Source organism: Pelobates fuscus, chromosome 1, assembly GCF_036172605.1.
Source record: "Pelobates fuscus isolate aPelFus1 chromosome 1, aPelFus1.pri, whole genome shotgun sequence".
Classification (NCBI taxonomy): domain Eukaryota; kingdom Metazoa; phylum Chordata; class Amphibia; order Anura; family Pelobatidae; genus Pelobates; species Pelobates fuscus.
In genome coordinates this window covers 169,770,393-169,793,040 of record NC_086317.1, presented here as the reverse complement: position 1 = coordinate 169,793,040, position 22,648 = coordinate 169,770,393, and the positions used below count along the sequence as shown (strand labels likewise).

The 22,648-nt window shown below is 38.9% G+C and overlaps 1 protein-coding gene across 1 annotated transcript in view; it reads right to left on the bottom strand.

Annotated features, from left to right (window-relative positions):
- PIK3C2B (phosphatidylinositol-4-phosphate 3-kinase catalytic subunit type 2 beta) overlaps positions 1-22,648 on the bottom strand; it is a 156,019-nt gene that overhangs the window by 36,180 nt on the left and 97,191 nt on the right. Inside the window, exons 16-24 of the mRNA XM_063452303.1 lie at positions 21,031-21,219; positions 19,625-19,718; positions 19,277-19,371; positions 18,024-18,204; positions 15,994-16,101; positions 14,596-14,688; positions 8,461-8,590; positions 6,912-7,048; positions 6,127-6,296 (exon numbers count right to left, since the gene is read on the bottom strand). Of these exons, the coding sequence (XP_063308373.1) occupies positions 6,127-6,296; positions 6,912-7,048; positions 8,461-8,590; positions 14,596-14,688; positions 15,994-16,101; positions 18,024-18,204; positions 19,277-19,371; positions 19,625-19,718; positions 21,031-21,219 (1,197 nt within the window). The remainder of the gene's footprint in view (positions 1-6,126; positions 6,297-6,911; positions 7,049-8,460; positions 8,591-14,595; positions 14,689-15,993; positions 16,102-18,023; positions 18,205-19,276; positions 19,372-19,624; positions 19,719-21,030; positions 21,220-22,648) is intronic.

Below are 22,648 nucleotides of genomic sequence, written 5' to 3'. Positions count from 1 at the left end.
TACAATTCTGCCAACCTTCAGTAATTTTCCTTGGACATTGCCTATCTCAAGGTACCAGACATCTTACTCGGGACCGGGTGAGAGCTGTGCTGGACATTCCGCCTCCAAGGACTTCAAAGTCTCTTCATGCCTTCCTAGGCCTCATTTCCTACTGCAGAGCATGGATCCCAGAAGCCTCTCTGCTTATGCAACCTCTCTATGATGCTCTTAAGTCTGACCCATTCTGTCTGACCAATGAAGCTCTGGACAATTTCAATGCTCTCAAACGTGCCATTGCTTCTGCTCCTGCCTTGGGCCTACCTGACTACTCCAAACCTTTCAAATTATTTGTCTCTGAAAGACAAGGCCATGCAACAGGAGTTCTCACCCAAACTAATGACTTAAGAGGCCGCCAGAGGCCTATTGGATATTTCTCATGTCAACTGGACATTGTGGCCAGAGGGACTCCTTCCTGTCTCAGGGCTGTTTTTGCTGCGAGAGAACTCATAGACAGAACCTCAGACCTGGTCCTTGGCCACCCTCTGGTTGTTTTGGCCCCTCATGACATTTCTGCTATTATCAACCAAATCCAGCTCAAGCACGTGTCTCCAGCCAGACACCTGCGCCTACAGTGTCATCTTCTTTTGCCTGACAACATTTCCATCCAAAGATGTCAAGTGCTTAATCCGTCCACTCTTCTTCCACTCCCTGAGGGGGGTATCTATTATGGATTTATCACAGATGAAACCTACATCTACCTGCTCTGTGGATGTATCAAGAAAGTCATGTCATTTTTCTTTTGGATCAACAGCAAAAAACAGGTGTGAGGAAGGCTGAACTTGATGGACGCAAGTCTCTTTTCAGCTATCTAACTATGTAACTATGCATCCACATTTGTCATTTTATGAAGATGAGACACCTCTTTGTGAAGGCCCGGATTACGCCTTCTGCACCATGTGGTACAAGCCGAACATTACTCCTGAATCTTGCTATGAAGATGAGCTTTACCACTGGACCAATGTAAAGCTCACTGCACAAGACTTCTATTGTGACTTTGAAGGCAATAGCATGGTCTTGGTCCAGCTACCTCAACAACTTAACTACCTTTACCGTCATTGGGATACCGCTATCCCACATATTCCTGTTACCAAGTTGAAGACAAGGTCATGGAATGATCTTGGGCCCATGGCAAAACTATGGGCCACCATGAATGAAGAACAGCTACAGGAAAATGGTATTGCCAAATACCCAACAACTGACCTTCTAGAAGCATGGCCACGCCATTTCCTGGAAAAGGAATTTCAAGATCTGGTCATAAAGAATGAATATGACCCAGAAACACCTCATGACTGTTTCGAACAGATGAAAATGGAAACAGTGCACTTACCAAATGTGCATGAGAATCCATTACCAGATCCGGATTTTACCCTGTTTGTGGACGGTTCAAGATATGCTGATGAAGAAGGAAGATACCATACAGGATATGCCGTAACCACAACAGATGAAGTTATCAAATCATCATCCTTACCGCCAGCAATGTCTGCGCAAGAAGCTGAATTACAGGCTCTGACTTCAGCATGCAAAATTTCCGAAGGAAAACGTGCCAACGTCTATACAGATTCAAGATATGCTCTGGGTGTGGCACATGACTTCGGCCTAATTTGGAAGACAAGAGGATTCCTTACCACCGCCGGTACACCAGTCAAACACAGCACTGCAATCAAGGAGCTAATGGATGCCCTCCTACTCCCCAAAGAAGTGGCCGTTTTGAAAGTCAAGGCCCATGGGAAATTGGATACAGATGAAGCAAAGGGCAACCATTTGGCTGATCAGGCTGCTAAGCTAGCGGCCAGGGATCTGCAGGAAGTGGACGAAGAAGTGTCCGGACAAGAAGAAGAAGAAGTTCCTATTTTTGCTCTGCAAACTCTTCCTACTGATTTACGAATTTTGCGAGAACAGCAAGCTGCAGTCACTCCTGAGGAAATCCAGAAATGGAAAAAGAAAGGAGCTGTCCAAAAGGACGGAATATATTACAACAACTTCAAATTTTGTCTTCCCAGAAATTTATACCCAGCAGTGGTCCAATGGGCACACGGGCCTGCACACCTGTCAAAAGAACTGATGGCCGCCCTCATACAGAAGTATTATGAAGCACCTGGAATCACAACATTGATCAGCAACTTCTGTAAAGCCTGTGTCATTTGTGCATAATGCAATCCAGGAAGACCAGTCAAGGTGCCTGCAAAACACCTGGCAAAGCCCATGTACCCCTTCCAGCGAATTCAAATTGACCACATCCAAATGCCCAAGAGTGGGCCCCATGAATATGCACTAGTCATAGTGGACATGTTCTCAGGATGGCCAGAGGCATACCCAGTGGCCAATATCACTGCAAAAACAACCGCAAGACGCCTACTTACCGAGATAGTATGTAGGTTCGGACTTCCAGAAGTCATTGAAAGTGACCAAGGCCCAGCCTTTACAGCAACAGTGACTAAAGAAATTTGGACTGCTCTAGGGGTGACTCTAGCCTTCCACACCCCTTACCACCCACAAAGTAGTGGTAAAGTGGAGCGTATGAATGGCACTCTAAAAACCAGAATGTTAAAAATGTCACAAGAAACAAAGATGCCCTGGCCAGAAAGCCTGCCAATAGCTTTGTTTAGCGTTAGGCACACACCTAGAGGGAAGCATTCACTGTCCCCATATGAAGTTCTATTTGGGACAGCACCCAGACTAGGTTGTTATTATCCGCAACAGTTGCAGCTCCAATCAGATGTTTTAGTAGATTATGTAACTGAACTTGCAAGTGCTTTAAACAAAATACATGCCCAAGTTTTCTCTTCAATTCCAGATCCCGAATTGGATACAGGTTCCCATAACCTGCTTCCCGGAGATTGGGTCCTGGTCAAGAAGTTTGTGCGGAAAAATACCCTGGAACCAAGATTTGATGGTCCATTCCAAGTTCTTCTGATTACCGCAACCTCCGTCAAACTGGCCGGTAGGCCAAATTGGATCCACGCTTCCCACTGCAAGAAATCTCCTGCCCCAGAGGAAGCGAATACCGCACAAACATGTATCTCTGGTACACCTTCTCCCTAATTAGCCTTATAAAGGCCCAGCAAGTAGCCATTACCAAAGATATTAGTGGATACACCTTCTGGTATAATTCATCGTGCACCCAGGTGGCTACTTATACCTTTGATTACTGTGATATTGTAGAATGCCCATTTCCCACACCACAAATCCAGAGCATCTATAGAGATATCCCTCATTCGAAAGACCCATATGTTTGTGTAGTTGACAAGCAATGGGGGCACAATTGTGACCATTGGGGGGCGGCGGGATGGAATGCCGGGCCTGCCTGGGGTTACAAACCAAAAAGTGCCGTAGCTAAAGTAGATGATCATGGTAGATCTCTTCTCCAGAGAATGACTTTAAGAAAGCCTGGGGGGAGTACACCAATGAAATTAATCCTTATCATTGAGCATTAAAGCCCAACAGATGCAGACCAGTATGTGATGGGAATGTATTGGAAAAAGGGTTCCTACCAAAAATTAGGGCATTTCTACCTCAAAGATATGTGCAACTCTTCTGAGTGGCAAGGGGCCACCCATATGGTCCCTAACCCATTAAAACCTCATATCCAGACCTTTCAAGACATGATGGCCATTGCTAACCCCACCTTTGAAGATACCATGGCCGCTGAAACAGGTTTTAATGATGTAAATCTATGGTTAGAATGGATGAAATATAATGCTAATAAGCATAATAGAACTGCATGTTATGTGTGTGGCGGTGCCCGGCCTCACCTGGGTACTGTGCCTTTAATCCTGCCAGTAGATATAGAAGAATGTGTTTTAAGCCTTTTTGCCTATCACCATAATTTTAACAGGTCCATATGTATTGCATGGACAAAAGAGTATCCTCTCCTAACCCAGGATGTCAAACCCCCAGATGGTATTACTGTGTATAAAGGTAACTACACTTGTTATGCTAATTACGATGGAATAGGTAAATTCTTGGGTAACTTCTCTAAGGGGTATTGTGCTACCTACAGAAATGTCTCTATGGACTTGTTGCAGTTTCACACCAGGTCATTAGGGGATATTTACTGGTTGTGTGGGGATTTACAGCTAAGATCTAGAATGGACAAACAGTGGTGGGGGGAGTGTACTCTGGCTAAAGCTATTATGCCTATACATATCATCTCTGACACACACCTCGTCACCCATGGGTCCAAACACATTAAGGTTAAGCGTGACGCCCCAGTGAAAGGAAGTTTTGATCCTCATGTGTATATTGATGCCATTGGAGTGCCTAGGGGGGTGCCCAATGAGTTTAAAGCAAGGGATGAAGTTGCTGCAGGATTTGAATCAATTTTTACCATAGTTACCGCAAACAAGAATTTAAATTGGATAAATTACATTTATTATAACCAACAGCGTTTTGTTAATTACACTAGAGACGCCCTCCAGGGGTTGGCCGAACAGTTGCAGGCCACATCCCAAATGGCCTTCCAGAATAGAATGGCCCTAGATATGATCTTAGCCGAAAAAGGAGGGGTTTGTAAAATTTTGCCCGACACCATGACATGTTGTACCTACATCCCAGAAAACACAGGCCCTAATGGTAAAGTTACATTAGCCATAGAAAAATTAAATGACCTGTCTGAAGAGTTAAAAAGGAATTCTGGGATAAAAGATCCCTGGGAAAGATGGTTTGGTTGGATGACAGGATGGCAAAAGGCTTTAATGCAGATTGGTATGGCTATACTAATTTTCCTTTTTATTTTTGCTCTTCTCTTTTGTTGTATCCTCCCGTGTCTGAGAAAATCCCTCATGAAGACTGTTGACCAAGCGGCACCCACTTTCACCCATCTCGAAGTTGATGGCCAAGATTTCCAAGACGTCAACTCACCCTGTCTGCCGCTGCAAACAATCCCTTTTGTTGATAAAGTGCAGGAATTCTAGGAAGGGACTAGCTTAGGGACAGCATCTGTCAGTGAATGGTAAAGGCCCCGTGCGGAGAAGTGGTGGGTTAGCTGCCATGGGACACCCATGGGTGTGAAGTGTTCGAGAGCCATACTGACGGATGAGTTAGCCTATTAGGGTCAGCTCTAGGGACAGACTTGCACTTTGCATTAACACCTAGCTAGCGGCCACGGGGTTTCTGTGCCTTTGGGTTAACACGTCTTCTGATACTAACATAATAAAGTTTTATCTCTTAGAATCTAACATTTCATAGGGGGGACTGATGTGGAATTATTAAAAATTATTATTGTACTTGTATTGAATTATTGTACTAACTCCATTTTAACTTTATACTGTGACTTCTTCCTCCATTTTGTCCTCATGACTTAACTTGTTCATTTTAAAACTACCTTACGTGACTGAACTTCTCAACCCAATTAGTATAGTAGACAAAGACTGTGTTTCCTGCAAGGACAAGCACCAGGAGGTGCTGGCTACTCCTTAAACCTTGCTGGCTACTCCTTAGAACTTGTAAGATAATGTAGTTTGAAGGCCACGAGAACACAGTAGTAATGAAATGTTCTATTGATAAGAGACCTTGCACCTGGACATGAAGCCTGATATCATTGACCGTGTAAAATGACGCTCAAGACCCCCTTATCCCCACCCGTGTCTAGAATAATCCCACCTCTGATGGGTGGGCACGGGACTAACCTCTTAATTTTTCGAACCAATAGGTAAGACACTAACCCCGACACTTAATAATTAATCCAATTGATGATGTTTATTTGCTGATATTCTAATAATCAATGATGACGCAAAATGCCTCTTAAAAGGGCCTGCGCGCCCGCTTTTACTGCACTTGCCAATAAACTTTCTCGAAGTTATTTTAACCTGAACCTTGTGTGTCAGACTTAATTACTTCAGCGTATATACGCAATTTAATTGTATTGATTTGGACAGGAACAGATAGACATTTGAACATTTTGGTTTACTTTCAAAAAGTACCATAACAATATATGAAAAATGTAATCTTTTAAAGTGCGTTATTTTAACAATGTAACAAAATAGACACCTCCACTCAGGTAGGTAATACTAGTATATATTTTTTTAATTGACTAATATTGTACTAAAATCACACAACAGGTCAATTTGTTGTCAAAGATTTTCTTACCGTTTTATATTCCCAAACATCTGTGCATGACCAAGAAAGCGTCCAAAGTCAATGTGAAACATGTGTCCGCTGGTCTTAAGCATGATATTGTCATTGTGCCGATCACAGATGCCAAGCACATATGTTGCAACACAACACCCAGCACATGAATAGATGAAGTTTTCCACTGCCTGTTTAAAGAAATAATGTGCATTAGACTGTATACTATACCACATCACATGTAACCTATTATTAAGCCCCTTCACCGCTTTAGATCAAAGTTTATGCTTGTAACATACACACCATTCCTGTGAAACCTGCTTTATGCTGATAGAGGACTGACAATAAAAGAATCAGTGCTCTAACCCACCACAACTTCATGCTGTAGTCTAGGGAGCCCGTCTCAACTTCACAGCGCTCCCCTGACCAGGCACGGTCAAAAGCAAGAGGATATGCAGGATTACAATACCTTAAGGTGACAAAGCATCATCTGAATTGTAGTTCTGAAAACCTTTTAACTATTCCTGAACTAGAATTCCATTATACGATATTGTAATTCTGTATTCTACTCCTAAATTGATTTCTCCTTCTGAAAGGTGTATTTCTTTACATTTCACACTAAATAAATATCTCTCTGATGTTAATATAAATAATATTTTCAACGTACATCATGGTAACAAATCCTACTTGGTAAAAATAACAAAATAAGTACTTTGCCCACTGGGAAACCACATCGATTAACTAAAAATGAATATGAATTACTAAATGAAGATGCCATATTCAGTGAAATAGATTACCACCCTCACCTTTTCATACTCCTCCTCTGTAGGGTTGTGCTTTTTAAGCCAGTCTGCCAAGGGACGATCTTTAAATGAGCCGGTGACTCCATGTTCAACTTGGATTTTCCTTAGTGTCTCAGCTGTAGGAATCATTTCCACCATCCCTGCAAAATACAATTAATATCAAAGAATTAGTAACCGAAAAGGTATATTTAGCTTGTCACAGGTCTTCGATAACTTCCTAGGTCTAGGGATCAGCACCCAACTTAATGGCATGTATTTTATCAATCTCGGAAAGGTGAAAGGCTGAGCTGACCTTGTATAAATCTCATATTTATTTGTGCATTTACCCTAAAAATAATGTGATAGTCTAGCTAAGTTTATATGCACTAAACCATTTCACAGGCTAAAATGTCTGTTGATGCTCATGACAAACTCAGTTGTGCAGAGTCTATTACTCCTCTCTGTGGCTTGCCTCCCTAAGTCTGTTCACATGACAGACATTTAGGAACCCATATGACAAACTGCTACCTTCCCCACTATAAGTTTGCTCATAGTAACTCATATATTGCCCTTTACCCTTCCACACAGAGCTTGGGTAATTGTCCACCACACTGTACCCAGTGTTGTTCCACTCTGTATTCGATCAACTACCCAAAACACCTGGCTTAAACCCTGTTTCTGTGTGTGGTGGGTCCTCAAGTCCACTTCTTTTGTACTTTTGCCTTTGAAATAAAAAACACTAAAACCTGATAATCACTGAAATTAAAAATATGTACCTGCCTTACTTTGGCACTATACCATGTCATTACATTAGACGTTTGTCACCAAGCTTAAAAAAAAAAAAAAAAAAAAAAAGATGCTCACATTTATTTACTCACCCCTTGTCCTTCCAAACTCCAGACACATATACCACTCTAAAGGTAGTTAGTTGCCTTAATGCACAATCACATCTATAGCATTACCAATTATAATGGGATTATTTAATATTACACCTGATCGCATCCCTTTTGATCTAAAAAAATATGAACTATGCTTTTTTTTGTAATTCATTACCTTTTAAACTAAAACCTATTAGATCAAAGCTCGATACAAAACGAAGGAGTTCTCAGTTGGTGAAAGTGCACTGACACACAGACCTCTCATGTATTCATCTCTTTAAGTGAGAGAGTCTGTCTATGGGACTCAAATCCTCCTATCCCTCTTTTCTAAGGACTCAGAAAGGTTAGAGTGTATTAATGTGCTCTGGAGCAACACAGCAATCAAAATCAGAGAGTATATGGTCATTAAATTACAAAAATGGTAATGGTAGGAGTTTAGATAGCAGTTTATGCACTGAAATACTGGTATTCTTCTAAATCCACATCTATAGTTACATAATTATCATGAAGTCACCTAAAATTTACAGAAAAGCCCACCAAGTAGAAAACCCACCAGTCATTTCAGCTCTCTGGCTAATTGAAATGTTTTGAGATGTGGACAAGTAGTCACACTCGGTGCTCTGATTCAAAGACAAGTTGACGTTTGTGGGAGTGACAAGGAAATTTAAAGCAATGATTAAATAGTTTGCACTTACCCCGCTCATGTCCTGTGGAAAAGCAGCGAAAGATCACCATCCGCATGTCTAATCCTTCCTGCACCCAGATCTTGTTCATGATGCGAATCATCTGCAGGGTTAGCATGTCCTGTCTTAGGTCATCTCCACACTGTATGAAGCAAAATGGAGACACATGTTAAGAGTGGCAGAGAATATACATGGTTTCTTAACATAAATGGTGAAGCGATGCAGCAAGTTAGTTGAAAAGTTGGCTGGATGGCATCAAAAGATTCTAAGGGACACTCCAGACCCCTAAAGCACTTCAACTTGCTGAAGAGCTTTATGTGTAAAACTAGCAGTTCCATAAATCAACCTTGTTACAACTAGCTTGGATACCTGTTCATTTTTTTTTTTCACCATCAAATTTTTCATTTACATGTATATTATAGATGATCAAGATTACGTTATAATCCAGCTCAACCAAGGCAGACATTACATTAAAAGGAGAGATCTCTTCCTCCCTCTATGCTGACAGATAATGGCAACGGGCATAGCTAATAACAATGGTTGACAGAGGGCCAAGATGGAGGTTCTTGTTTCCAGTGACATGGCTGAATACAGTGGATATCTAGATTCACTTTATTTTTTAGACCTCACAGACACATATTTAATGAAAAGGTAGAAGTCAAAATACATAATATTAACATGAGTTTCTGCATATCATAATCACCTTTAACTGCCTGTACTTTATTTTTTGATATGAGAGACAGAGAGAGAAAGAGAGAGAAAGTGTGTGTTGTATGTAAAAACTTGCACCCATGACAGGATGGTCTTACATGGTTTCTGCTAAAGTTGATGGCAAGCCACATTTGTATTTGGTGCTTATGTACATGTGCAGCGTATTTCTGTCTTATTGCATACTAGTCTATACTTCTTTTCATTTGAACGTATAGGGATTGTCAAAATAGTAAGCATTGTTGGTCACCATGACAGAGCAGTTCAACAGGATTCCAATACCTCCCCATTACACGGTGAATACTTTACAATCCAGCTTTAGCATTCTATTTTGCTATTTGAATATCTACATCTAAGGGGTTACATTGTTCAGTCACGAAACATGAATCTGAAGAGACTTAATTGCACAAATGTCCCCACTCTTTGATTCTCTATTTTCATTTCCGGTGGGAATTCACACGAGGTCTGGTTTCATGAATACATTCTTTGAATTTGTCTTATTTACAAACAGGCACAAATTTTTAATTCATAAGCACTTGTTCAATTCACTTATGGGGAATGGGTAAGCTAAAAAAACATTTGAAAAAGTAAATAAAAATAAAAATTGGTGTCTTTTTAATATATATAGCTACAGAATCCCAGAAAGCACAAGGGGAGTGAAAATGGCAGACATTTCCAACAACACAGTGCTGCCTGTCACTAATAGTTCAATAACTATTATTGCACTTTTCATGGTGTAGGTTCAACTGCCTATAGTTCACCAAAGTCATCTTATTTTTTTTATTTATTTTTTTACTTTGTTTGGTTTTGATTAATTTTCAAATACCAATATCATACAATTGCAATAGTCTTACAATTACATCTCATTTTATACAGACAGTAGGCATAGCATACTTTAAGCAATTCCTATAAACATACCAGTCACTCTGAAAATGTAGTGTTTACATTTAAAATCCTACAGGGACAGGCTATACACACCAGAACTGCATTAAGCTGTAGTGGTTCTGGTCACTGTAGTGTCCCTTTAACATTATACAGAGACATTGTATGTTGGTATCTCTGTCCGGCAGCTCTGTGTATCAATTGCAGAATCCCTGGTTGTTTGGGATAGTTAATTGTATCTCCTGTATGGGTATCTCTGTATTGTACCTGGTTCAGTTTATTGCATGGATATCACTGTATTGTACACAGTTCTGTGTATTGTATAGGTATTTCTGTATTGTACCAATATTTGAGTATTGTATGGATATCTCTATATCACAAAAAGATCATGGTACTGTATGAGTAACTATACTGTAATGGAGACTACCTTTAGGGAGTTAATTACATGAGGATAAGCAGAAAGATGCCACAGGTCAGAAGATGGTGGCTACGGAGTTAAAGGGCAGAGTCAAATTCTGTAGACTCTAGTACCCCACACTGATCTTAAAACTTCACCAAACACCACTCCCATCCAAGACAGAAATACAATCACCTAACATAGCAGGCAGTGCAATCCTTTCTTGAAATAAAGGCGGCAACTGCAGTCCAGATTGCCTGTTAGTCAAGCACTGAGTAACACTGTAGGCCTTAGAAAGGTCATACCAAATGGCAGTCATCAGACCACTCTACAAAACTCATTAGTGTGGTCTTTTAAATATATAGTTTTATACTTGGGTGAAGAATACAGAACATACTGTCATGTCAAACTGTATGTTTATTAATTATAGAAAAATGTGTTTACACTTCTTGAACAAAGTAAAAATATACAAAAACAAAAACAATCTTTCCTATAAATTAATGTCTCGCAAAATGTCCAAGCAGCTTACTCAAAGAAAGATTAAAGGGACTCTCCAGTGCCAGCAAAACATATCCGTTTTCCTGGCACTGCAGGACCCTGCAGTGCCCCCCTCCCTACCACCCCACATCCACACTGCTCCCTCGCTGACATCAGCCGGCGGGGAGACCTAATGCGCATGCATTAGACCTACCCATAGTAAAGCATTATTCAATGTTTTCCTATGGGGATTCCGGCGACGCTGGAGGTCCTCATGCATAGCGTGAGGACGTCCAGCGTCGCTTAAAACACTTTTCATGTTCTAAGAACATGGAAGTCTATCAGACAGCCACTAGAGGGACTTCCGTGTTCTTAGAACATGACTTAACCGTGCAGGGTAATTATTGCAGTTTATAAAAACTGCAATAATTACACTTGCAGGGTTAAGGGTGATGGGAGTCCAATGGGCAGAAGTGGTCTGGGTGCCTGGAGTGTCCCTTTAAGATTCAACAGGGTCATGGCCAGTTTACCAGTTTGGGGATTCCTGCTCCATCCTTCACATAGGGATGGTGAATGATGCCAAACAAAAGCATGGTTCTGGGGCCTCTAACCCCTGGATCCTAGCAAGCTGCCTGAGTTAACCCTGCACGGAGTTTACGTTAAATAGCAGTCACCAATCCCTCTGTTTATAGTAACAACACAAACTTTGCATTTACTGGAAATCTTCAATGCTGAAGACAGTTTTGTATTGTGCACTATGAAACGAAAACAAAACTGTGACATTTATAACCTTGAGCACAAAAGATAAAACCAGTTCACAAAGACAGAAAATGAGCTATGAAATAGTATGTAACAAACTAACGTGTAATTATTTTTGATCGCATGTAAGAATTGATGGAACCTGATTAGTCATTGTGTCAGAGCAGAATGTAGCTTTTTTGCACAGTTACATTAAATATGTTTTTTACAACGCTACAATTTGTATTAACAATTTAGAATTTCTAATATCCTGCACTGTTAATAGCCTTCTAGACCTTGCAGGAGCTTCCTGTCTGTGATTAAAGTTCAATGTAAAGGGCAGGAGATACAACTTCTAAATTCAGTTAACATCTGAGTGAAAGAAACCTGCGAGTTTCACACTGTTTACCAATTAACTGCTTTTCACAACATGAAAAATTCTCAATAAAAAGATTTACAAAAAAAAAAAACATCTGAGTGAAGTTAGATTAAAAAAAATGTATGCAGGCTGTGTCAGTCACAGCCAGGGGAGGTGAGGCTAGAGCTACAGAAAAAGAAGCAAAAATGACTTAACATCTAAAAGGAAGAGAATTGAGCAGTGAGACTGCAGGAGCATGATATGTACACTAAAACTGCTTCATTAAAGGATTACTATAGGGTCAGGAACACAAACATGTATTCCTGACCCCATAGTGTTAAAACTACCATCTAACCCCCCCGGGCCCCTCATGCCTCCATAAATATAGCAACATTTTACTGTATTCAAGCCAAAAGCTGTAACTCTGCATGCTGTTTGCCTCAAAAAAACAAGCAGTGTGCTGACATCAGCAGAAGTGGTAGCCTGATCCAATCACAGTGCTTCTCCATAGGATTGGCTGAGACTGACAAGGAGGCAGATCAGGGGCAGAGCCAGCATGATTCAAACACAGCCCTGGCCAATCAGCATCTCCTCATAGAGGTGAATTGGATCAATTAATCTCTATGAGGAAAGTTCAGTGTCTGCATGCAGAGGGAGGAGATACTGAATGTTTGGATGCATTTTAGGCAGCCATGACCCAGGAAGGATCTCTAAAAGCCATCTGAGGAGTGGTCAGTGAAGTTATCACTAGGCTGTAATGTAAACACTGCATTTTCTCTGAAAAGACAGTGTTTACAGCAAAAAGCCTGAAGGTAATGATTCTACTCACCAGAACAAATTTAATAAGCTGTAGTTGTGCTAGTGACTATAGTGTCCCTTTAAGTTAAATGTGTTTTGGTGACTATAATGTCCCTTAAAAAAAAAAAAAATACATCCTTTGATTTGATTCCTTATGTAATATAGACCAATGGAAGAGAGAAGGGGAAAAAAAACAATAAAAGCTCTTGAAAAATAGAAAAGTAAGAAAGTGGCCCTAAAAATCCAATAAACTGTTTAATATAAAACCCAGTGCAGCTAAAAAAAAAAAATAAACACCCACGTGTCATGTCACTAAAAACACATACAGACAATTGGATACAACGATAGGGTGATTTGCACACACAATGGTGAACTATTGAATGGTGAACAATGGTGAACTAGATGAAACTATTCACCATTGTGTGAGCAAACCTATCGTTGTATCCAGACTGTTTCTCTTACTGGTTTCTTGCTCAATGTATTAAATAAATGTGGCTTAGGAAATTTGTATATTCTAACAATTTTTGCTGTATGTAAGACTAAAGAATTTAAAAATAATAGCAATAGAAACTAAAGTAAAACACGCCAGACAAACATAATATGGTATTGTTATTCACAAAAGTGAGAATTCAATACAAAAATGTCAAATTGAAGGTCAAAATAGCTGAACTGGAAAACAATCTCTAAGTCAGCTATCCTTCCTGGTGAGCTGGGTAAATATCCCAGCATGGAAAAATCCAGCATGTGACTCGCAAACCACATGAAAAATAATTAAAAGGGAAATTTCAGTTGATAGGGCAATCCATCTTAAACTTTCAATAGGGTAGAATCACCTGAAATGCTTTCGTATGTACCGTTTGAATGTGCGTACAACTCTTGCCGCACATGCACATTCCACTCAACTCGGGAGCCAACGTCGGAGGGGGAGGAGAGGTCACTGGCGCTGGATTAAGGTAAGTAACTGGAGGGGCCCTGATTGTGGGGGAGGACCCTAAGGGTTATATAGGGTCAGGAAAATTAGTGATCCATGAGTGATCCATTAAACTGCATATCATGTAGATAAAAACACAATTTGCGCCTAGTTTACTAGTTTTTGCTCATTACATTTTTGACATCATAAATATGTATATTTCAGCCCTTAATTAATAAAAATAAGTCCAAATGATTCGAGAATGATTGAGAAAACTTTCTGAATGATTTATCTACAGAAATCCCCATTTAAGTCTAAGGGAAAGTTTGTAGGTAAATCATTTGGAAAGTTTTCTAACAGTATTGAATCATTTGGAAAGCCTATTAAATGAGACAATGGTCTTTATTAGGAACATATGACTGTGTGTCAGAGTTGCAGAGATCCATGTTTTGAAAATGCCCTTGCATTAAAGCAGCTCTGTCACCTTTACATAAAATTAGACTTTTTATATAAAAAAAAAAAACTTTTTTTCTATAGCGTAATTTTACAGAAATAAAGGGACTATTTTATCTCAAGTAATTTAAAATCGCTGGCAAAAAGAGGGAGTTTCTGCCACCATTTCCTATCTTGTTTAACCCCTTAAGGACCAAACTTCTGGAATAAAAGGGAATCATGACATGTCACACATGTCATGTGTCCTTAAGCGGTTAAATCGAAACGTCTGATGAGAATGGGCATTATCTCACATAATGTGTAAAAGATGCCGATTACAAAGATCCCGAAAGTGGCACTGCTACTTTAACATGATGTGTGAGAATGGATCATCATGTGCACTGTTAACACTTATAAAAACAATTCTTGCATATGGCAAGCAGGTACCTTAAATATAATGCGAATATTCTCCCCCAACGGATCCACATTCTGGAAAGTTAGTTTCAGTGGCACAGCATTCGAGTTGAAGTGTGAGCAGTCCTAAGGATGTGAAAAGAAAAATCTATTACCTACTTTCTCCAATGTATTTTAGACAAATATACGAGAGAAAGTAGAGTAAATATTAATTGTGTTACTCTTGTAGACATACAAAGCAATGTAACAATTGAGCTCTGTCATACACATGCATTCACTATGCATGCTAAGCATTCTGCTGTGCAAAAATAACAAAATATCAGCATCTTTATTTTTCAACCCACTCAAAACACAAATTCTAGAGCAGTAACCTATTTAAGTATTTGAGAATTAGAGTTAGGCTAGATGAAACATAATCTTAAAGGGATACACTAAGCAAGTGTTTCTCAACCTTTTAGGAAGAATTACCCCTGCAGGTGTGAAAGACAAATATTCATATGCACCCCTACCTCAAGAAAGTAATTTCTATTTATTTAAATTACAAATGAAATGTGTAGACACGGATATGTAAGTTAATCCCACATTGGAGAACAAACATGATTAAAGGTAGTAAAGAATATGGCATAATGTGAATATCGTGTATGTAAGGAGGAGTGTATGAACTATTAATCTGGAGTATAAAAGTTGCAAAATGAAAATATAATACACACATAATAGGTACACACAGGACACAGATACACACACACACATAGGAAATTGACACACACACACTTACACACATAGAGGAAATAGACCCACATACATTACACACAGAGGAGGAAACGGATAAATACACACTCTCACTGATTTGACACCCACTGACAGACACACATACTGACACGCACATTCACGGTTTAGACACACACCCACTAATTTAATACACACATTCACTGACAGACATACATAGTCAGTCAATGTGTGTCTGTCAGTGTGTGTCCAGTTAGTGAGTGTCTATTTCTGTCAATAAATGCGATGGAGCAGTGCTGGAAGATGATGAAAAATACTGCTCACTTGCCAATTCCATTCTCCCCCCAGCTGGCCAGCCACCCACCCTGCCTGTAAAATAAATTAGACTTGAAGCAACATAAATACTAAAGAGCAGAGTTGAGGTTATGTTGCCTAGAGTCTTGGGGCGCCATCCTCATTTATGTTTGTATTTAAGAGGATGTGTAACAAAAGCCAGGACTCCCAGCAATTGCCCCCTCCTCCTCCCTCCTCCCTCCCCCCCCCACCCACAATATTTCATCCAACCAAGAATGAATGCTGGACTAAGCTGCCCTTTTCCCTTATGAAGTATAAACACAAATCTAGAAAAAATCTAGAACATCTATTTTAGGTGATCTGAAAGAATCAAAATATAACAAAATTAAATAGCAAAGATAAATAATTTACCTGTGGAATAATCCCATTCACAAGAAGGCTGGGGCTCAGTGGAAGTCGGCAGGAGCCATTCACATTAAAGAACTGCTTAACATCTTCAAGCCCATTCCGGAGTATATCCTAAACAGAAACAAACTATGAAACAATTGCTCACCCATGTTACAAAATCTAAATTCTGTGAGCAAATATGCAAAATTCAAAAAACATGACATTCACTGCCACAGAATTTCAAGAACAATACTATATACTCAAAATGAAGAAAAAAGTAGCAGTGATGAAAAACATATGTCTTTGTATTTGGCCTATTTTCTACTGTTTTTCATCTGACTATCCTCCTAGCACGCAATTACAGCATAGCACTATATTAAAAAGTAAATTTTGTGTTTTCTGACTCAGAAAGAAATAAACTCACAGACAGAGAGAGAGATCTATATATACACACAGAGACATCTATGATGTTAATATGTAGAATTTAAAGAGTGATATCAAGAAACACAAAATCATACATTCAAAGTAAAAAGCACATTCAAATGCTTGTAATTTGAAAGGAAAATAATGTACACAAAGCAAGTAAAAGATCCGATTAAAACATTTCAAGAACAGCTTAAACTTGAAGAAATTGTTTGACAAATAAGAAGTGCCAGCATATCTCTTAGGGGAATAGGGATTTGTAGTAGGAAATGAGAGATACTGACGGTGCTTTGCAGATTAACTTTGCCAGTTTATCTAAAATTTGGTGCCCAGTTCTGAAAACTTATATTTATAAATTTGGAAGAAACTGAGAGGCTGAGAATGCTGTGCTTACAGTGCACTGTAATCATAAAATATAATACACACATAATAGGTACACACTAGAGTGAGAACTGTCAAGAATTCAAATGGAATTAAATTCCAAAATAGCCAAACTGGAAAAATTTGCAGTCAGTTATGATTCTAGTTCAACTTCCTTGTACTTAAATTTGAAATAAATTTTTAATTTACCTTGAATTCCTAACAAAGTTCACTTTAGTAAATAACCTTGAGTGCCTTTACCAAGGTGGCATTAATGTTATCGGTATAAACATGTATTCATTTTCTTTGTATTTGAAATGCATATTTGTCCAAAGAGATAAAAGTTGCATGGAATGAGAATGAGAAAAAAAACATCTCAAAGTATACTTCCGGGTAAAAGACTTCCTGTCACGGCACAAGGGGCTATGATTGATGCGGCCGTGCCTGATCAGTGTGGCCACCAGGATACTTCTAATAAAAGTAAGTCCCTGATCGGCGCAACCGCACATGAGCAGGGCGGTCGCGACAAAAAGGGAAAAAATTACTTACCTGGATCGCGGCGGAGATCAATGAAGACGGGTCCCAGGTGGTGCAGTGTTCAAAGGGATGCCGGCCACTGCGGTCCCGTTCTCAATGTAAAGGGCGTATTGCCCACATTAAAGATGGCGCCGGTGTGCGTAAGACCTTGCGATATCGCCGCACACACACATTTTTGGGGTCAAGGGCCATGTAATAACCAATCACAGCACTGAGAGGAATATTTAAACCCTGGAATGCCTTTTCTCAGTGCCCTGTTGTGGTTTCCACTTGTTGGTTGTCAGAGAGTGCGTTTTTGGTATTGTATTTCTGGTTTTTGACTTTCCGTACTTCTGGTATCCTGACCATTGTCTAGTTTATTCGTATTGTCTAATTCTGTATCACCGACCTTGGCTTGTTATTTTGACCATTCTCTTTTACGTTATGTCCGGCCATTGTAAGGTCTGGTATACGTTGTTTGTGTTAATATAGTTTTGTGTGTTGGGTCAATTAGTAATCGTGACACTTCCAAATTGATATTTCTGTAACTGCAAACCTTATAATACTATTAAAATATAGATGAACTAACAAACCATAGTCATAAAATTGCACGGTTACAAATAATATTGACGTTTGCAGGATTACATTTTTTTCAAGACCCGGTCGAGGATTACAATTACTGAGAGCAGACAGGATACAGATAATTACTGACCATGACATTCCTATCACACAACTAAAAGTTTCCCAGTGCTTACCGGTCTGGATGATGGAGCACTTTCTCTGACCTTTTTAGCCAGTTTAGCCAAGGTATTTACTAGCCAGCACTGCCGGTCAAACTCCTCTCGTAGTCCTTTCCCGCAGCAGCAAAGAAGAGCAGCCAGTAGGTATTGATAGCGAATACTGAACTGGGAGTCTTTCAAGCAGTCCTTGAGTAACCTGTACACAGGAGATGAACAGGGTCATTATCGTAATGAATGATAACTGCAAGAAACTATGCTGACACTACTTGAGAATTTTAGGGAAGTGAAGTGTTATGTGGCTGTGCTTGTTGCCTCTTAAGTGCCATCTCTTAAGTGCCCCAGTCATAATAAACTATGTCTTAGAATAGTATATATTGTACTTTTTTTATTATTATTATTTATAAAGCGCCAACAAGTTCCGTAGCGCTGTACAATGGGTGTAATAACAGACACGTATTTGTAACCAGACAAGTTTGACGCACAGGAACAGAGGGATTGAGGGCCCTGCTCAATAAACTTGCATGTTAGAGGGAGTGGGGTATAGTGACACAAAAGGTAAGGGTAGGGTAGAAAAGTAGGTTGCTAGGATAGTGTTCATTGAGGGCTTTGTGTTTTGTTTTGATGGCAGTTTCAGTTTTCATTCTATAAAGTGACACTATTTGAATTGCTAGCAAGTTTGTAAGTGAAAATTCTGAGGACAGAAGCAGCTGTGCATATTTGTAGTCTCAGACTTTCGTATACTACATAAGGGATGCTCTGGCATCCCACAAATCTTTGTGTGCATTTCAATGTGAAGAATTGTGGCATGCCTTAATGTACCTTGGGAGTACAGTGGCAGAATTGACATGTGCCCATAACCAATCCAGAATGCCAACTTACAGCAGAAAGGCATTCATCTTCACGTAAATATATCTTTAAAGCTATACATTTATTGGCAACTATGCCGACACAATGTGTTGTATGCATATCCATTCTATAAAGAAAAGCTTGTTTTCAACATCTGGGCTTATAATATCCATTTGCTACTAGCCACTGGCAATGACAATTCTGCCCTGACTATTAGAAATTCACCCCTGGCTAGTGTGCCATAGATTTTACAGGCCTGTGGTGGCAAGTAACTTTTAAAGCCTAACATTTGAAATTCTAGGTCCTTGTCAACATAATTTATTGATAATTGGTTCACTTGAAATAATCTATGTCTGTCCTGCTCAATTTGTTATATTTATGAGCATTTTTGCTCAATGACATAACTTTTATTTTCCACTTACCAGAAGAAATAATGTGTGATTCTCAGGTCACAGATTGCTCGTTTCAGCAGGAACCGGACAAGTGGGCTATCCAGGTAACACTCGTACTTCAGAGCCTAAAGAAAGGCAAGATACAAAAGAGAAGGTAAAAGGAAAATTCTATAACAGTATAAAAAATGACACAAAATGCCATTATAACCGACTCAAAAAAATAGCATTGTAGTGACCAAGCATGTCACAATTTATAAGCAAGATAAATTCCAGGTTCATTTGCAGCTTTATTTTAGAACAGTGTTAAAATAAAATAGTCTTCCCCTTTGGACACTCCTCGTCGAGGATAATATCAATTGTTGCATTTGCTTTATTCACCTGTACAAGCTGTGGCAGGTAATCCAGGAGCTCATTGTCAGATATTGAATCAATCCACTGCACTGCAGTACGCCTTACTTCCTGATCAGGGAATCTGGGGGTAAATGAAAGGGTGCTATCAGAAGATGCTTAACAACATACATAGGATTTCTTAATCAAGCTTCATGTATTGCCAAAGAAAATCATGCAGAATAAAACCGGAATGTGACTCAGCTCAACAATATGGGTCATTTCAGAGTGCCAGAAAAATACTATGATTGCAACATAAAATAATCAGAAAAATATTGCATCTGCCCTGTAAAGTACGGCCTATTCTCTGAAAAAGATTTGACAGGTTGTTTGTACAAAATGCTAAATTATTCCATCTGATTCCACACACATTGACATCTTATTTGTGTTCTGAGATACACACTTTATATTTTGCATATGCAAAGTTAGAATTTTCTCCATTAAGATTTTGCAATCTCATTTCTAAAGAGGGCATATGAAAACATTTTAGAATAAAATAAGGCTGAAGATGTAATAGATTTTGATTCTACATTTTTAAGTTACATCATTCTAAACATAAAAGGGCCTTCATTTTGGTCAACTTTCACCTACTTGTATTAGATGTCCAAAAGGGATATTACACCTTCCACTTTTTTCCTTAAAGCTCAAATGTTGTTAGCTTAAGAGAGGGGGGTTCAAGCTGAAATACTGCACATCCAGACTCCTACCACCATGACCACTTCAAAAAGCAGAAGTGACCATGCTGGTTGAAGTGACCCTTTAATTTAACAATGTGTTTAGGTCCATAAGCCCCCTGTTTCTGTCCCATTCTTCCAACAAGGAAGCTGTATGGAATGTGTTATGTTTCTGTTTTCTCTTTAAAGTACAACCGCCAGAAATCCATGCGGTGCTAAAGAACCACTTTTCATGAGAGAAGATCAGCAGAGCAAGAAAGAGAGTTAGGTGGACTTCCAGTTCAGCGGTGATGACAGAACGTATCTTACTTTTATTTTTTTACTCACTGCATTTGCACAAATATTTTTTATACTTGATCTATATAATTAATTTACAAAAACAGGCCATGTACTGCATAGAGTGCTCATTTAAGGTTAAAACCTGTTGTGATGGGAGTATTTTACACCCAGTACATAAATATAGCTAATATTTGGAGTTTCTTAGAGAAAAATGAGTTTGTCATGAATACACTGTAAAAGATCAAAAAGATACAAAAGATCAGTTTATCTCTAAAATGTACAACCCTGTGTACTTATACCTATCAGGATATAAAGTCGACATAATGATAATGATAGTGATCGTATCAAAAAGTTTACATATTGTTACATATTTAGGGATGCTCAGAAATGTATTATACAAATTAAAGGCAACAAGTGACTTAGGTCAACATAAAAAGTACTTACGTAGCATGAAGCAATCCCAATGCATCATGATGTTTCATGTGTGTCCACTGGCCCAACAGGGCATAAATATCGGGAAGGCATGACCATTCCCAGCTAGGGGCACTTGCCAGTAAGAGGGGCAGAGAGCTGATCTCAGAATGGCAGTAATAGCGTTTCTCCCATAATCGCTTCTTATCGGCATCTGTCAGACTGAAATTATCAAAAGGTAAGAAATCATTACCTCTACACATTGTTACAGAAATAGATTAGATTTGAGGTTAAACAATTGTTGAACACAACATATGGCATATGTCCTGAATGTATATTTAACATTATTAACATCAGTAAACTAAGAAACCTGCTGAGTTATTTGAAACAAGCATCTGATCCTTAATTAAAAGTTTTGTAGGGTACATATTGCTTCTTCAAATATCTTAATATGTGGGCACTATAAAAGGATGTTTATGTATAACCACAGTCGTAAACTTATTTTAACCACTAAATGCACATTCATGACCATTATTATAAATATTTATTACGCTTTTATTTGTTAGATCTACAGGACTATATTCATACAATTCTGAATTACAGCAAACTAAAAAATCAATTGGAAACATTAGGCTAAAATGATCACACTGGAGAATTTCTTCAAATCAACTATTTTAGACAAAACATTTTTTTTTATTTTTTTTTACATTCAAATTTCAATTCTCTACTATTTGGAATTTAGTGAATAGCCATGATTTAAAGGTCATCTGACCATATCCAACATTTTTGTAATGGGACCAGCAGAGGGCGGCAGAGGAGTATAGGTCCTGTCTCATTGAGTTGGTGCCAGCAGGGGGATGCTTGAGACAGGTTTTTCTAACAATGATTAAAGCCAAGGAAGGGAATGTCATCAATGTTAATTTAAAGACTGTGCATGGCAATAACAAACCTGGCACAGAACGCTCCTGCATGACATTCTACTAGGGTGATAGTGAACGTCATTTTACAGAAACGGTCTGGTTTTCTGGTTGTGGTTTTGTTTACATTACAAGAAAAGGGTTAACTAATTAAATCAAGCATTGACAACATAAAAAAATGAAAACAATTACATGAATCTGTAGGAGACTTTTATAAAAATGTATAGTTCTAGACAGTGGTCTAAAGAAGTAAAACGTGTGACAATCACCATGGAAACCAGTGGAACCAGAAGGCACATACCATTGGTGACTCCTCCAATGATTTTTTTTTTTTTTATTACACTAGTTTTTAGAAATCTCTTTGATTTCTTTTAATGTTATTTATAAAAAATACACGTCATACAAAACTGAAAATCTTAATTTAAAAAGCAAGCAATTAGACATGTACATTGTATTACTGTATATTAAGATATATTTTTTTAGATTGCCTTTCAAAGTAGAGTTGAAAAACAGTGAGGAGTAAAATACTGACTTTTATTAGCTGATTTTGTGTACACGGTGTAGGAGCTTTACATATACAAACATAATTAGATATCCTTTATATTCATTGTTGCACAGAATGACAGGCATTGGCTGAGTGGTCAGTTGGTGCTCTCAGCCAATGAATGTCGATCCCTGCGACTTCCAGGATCTGCAGAAGCATGTCACTGGGCCACCAGGGAGTCTCTGAGCCT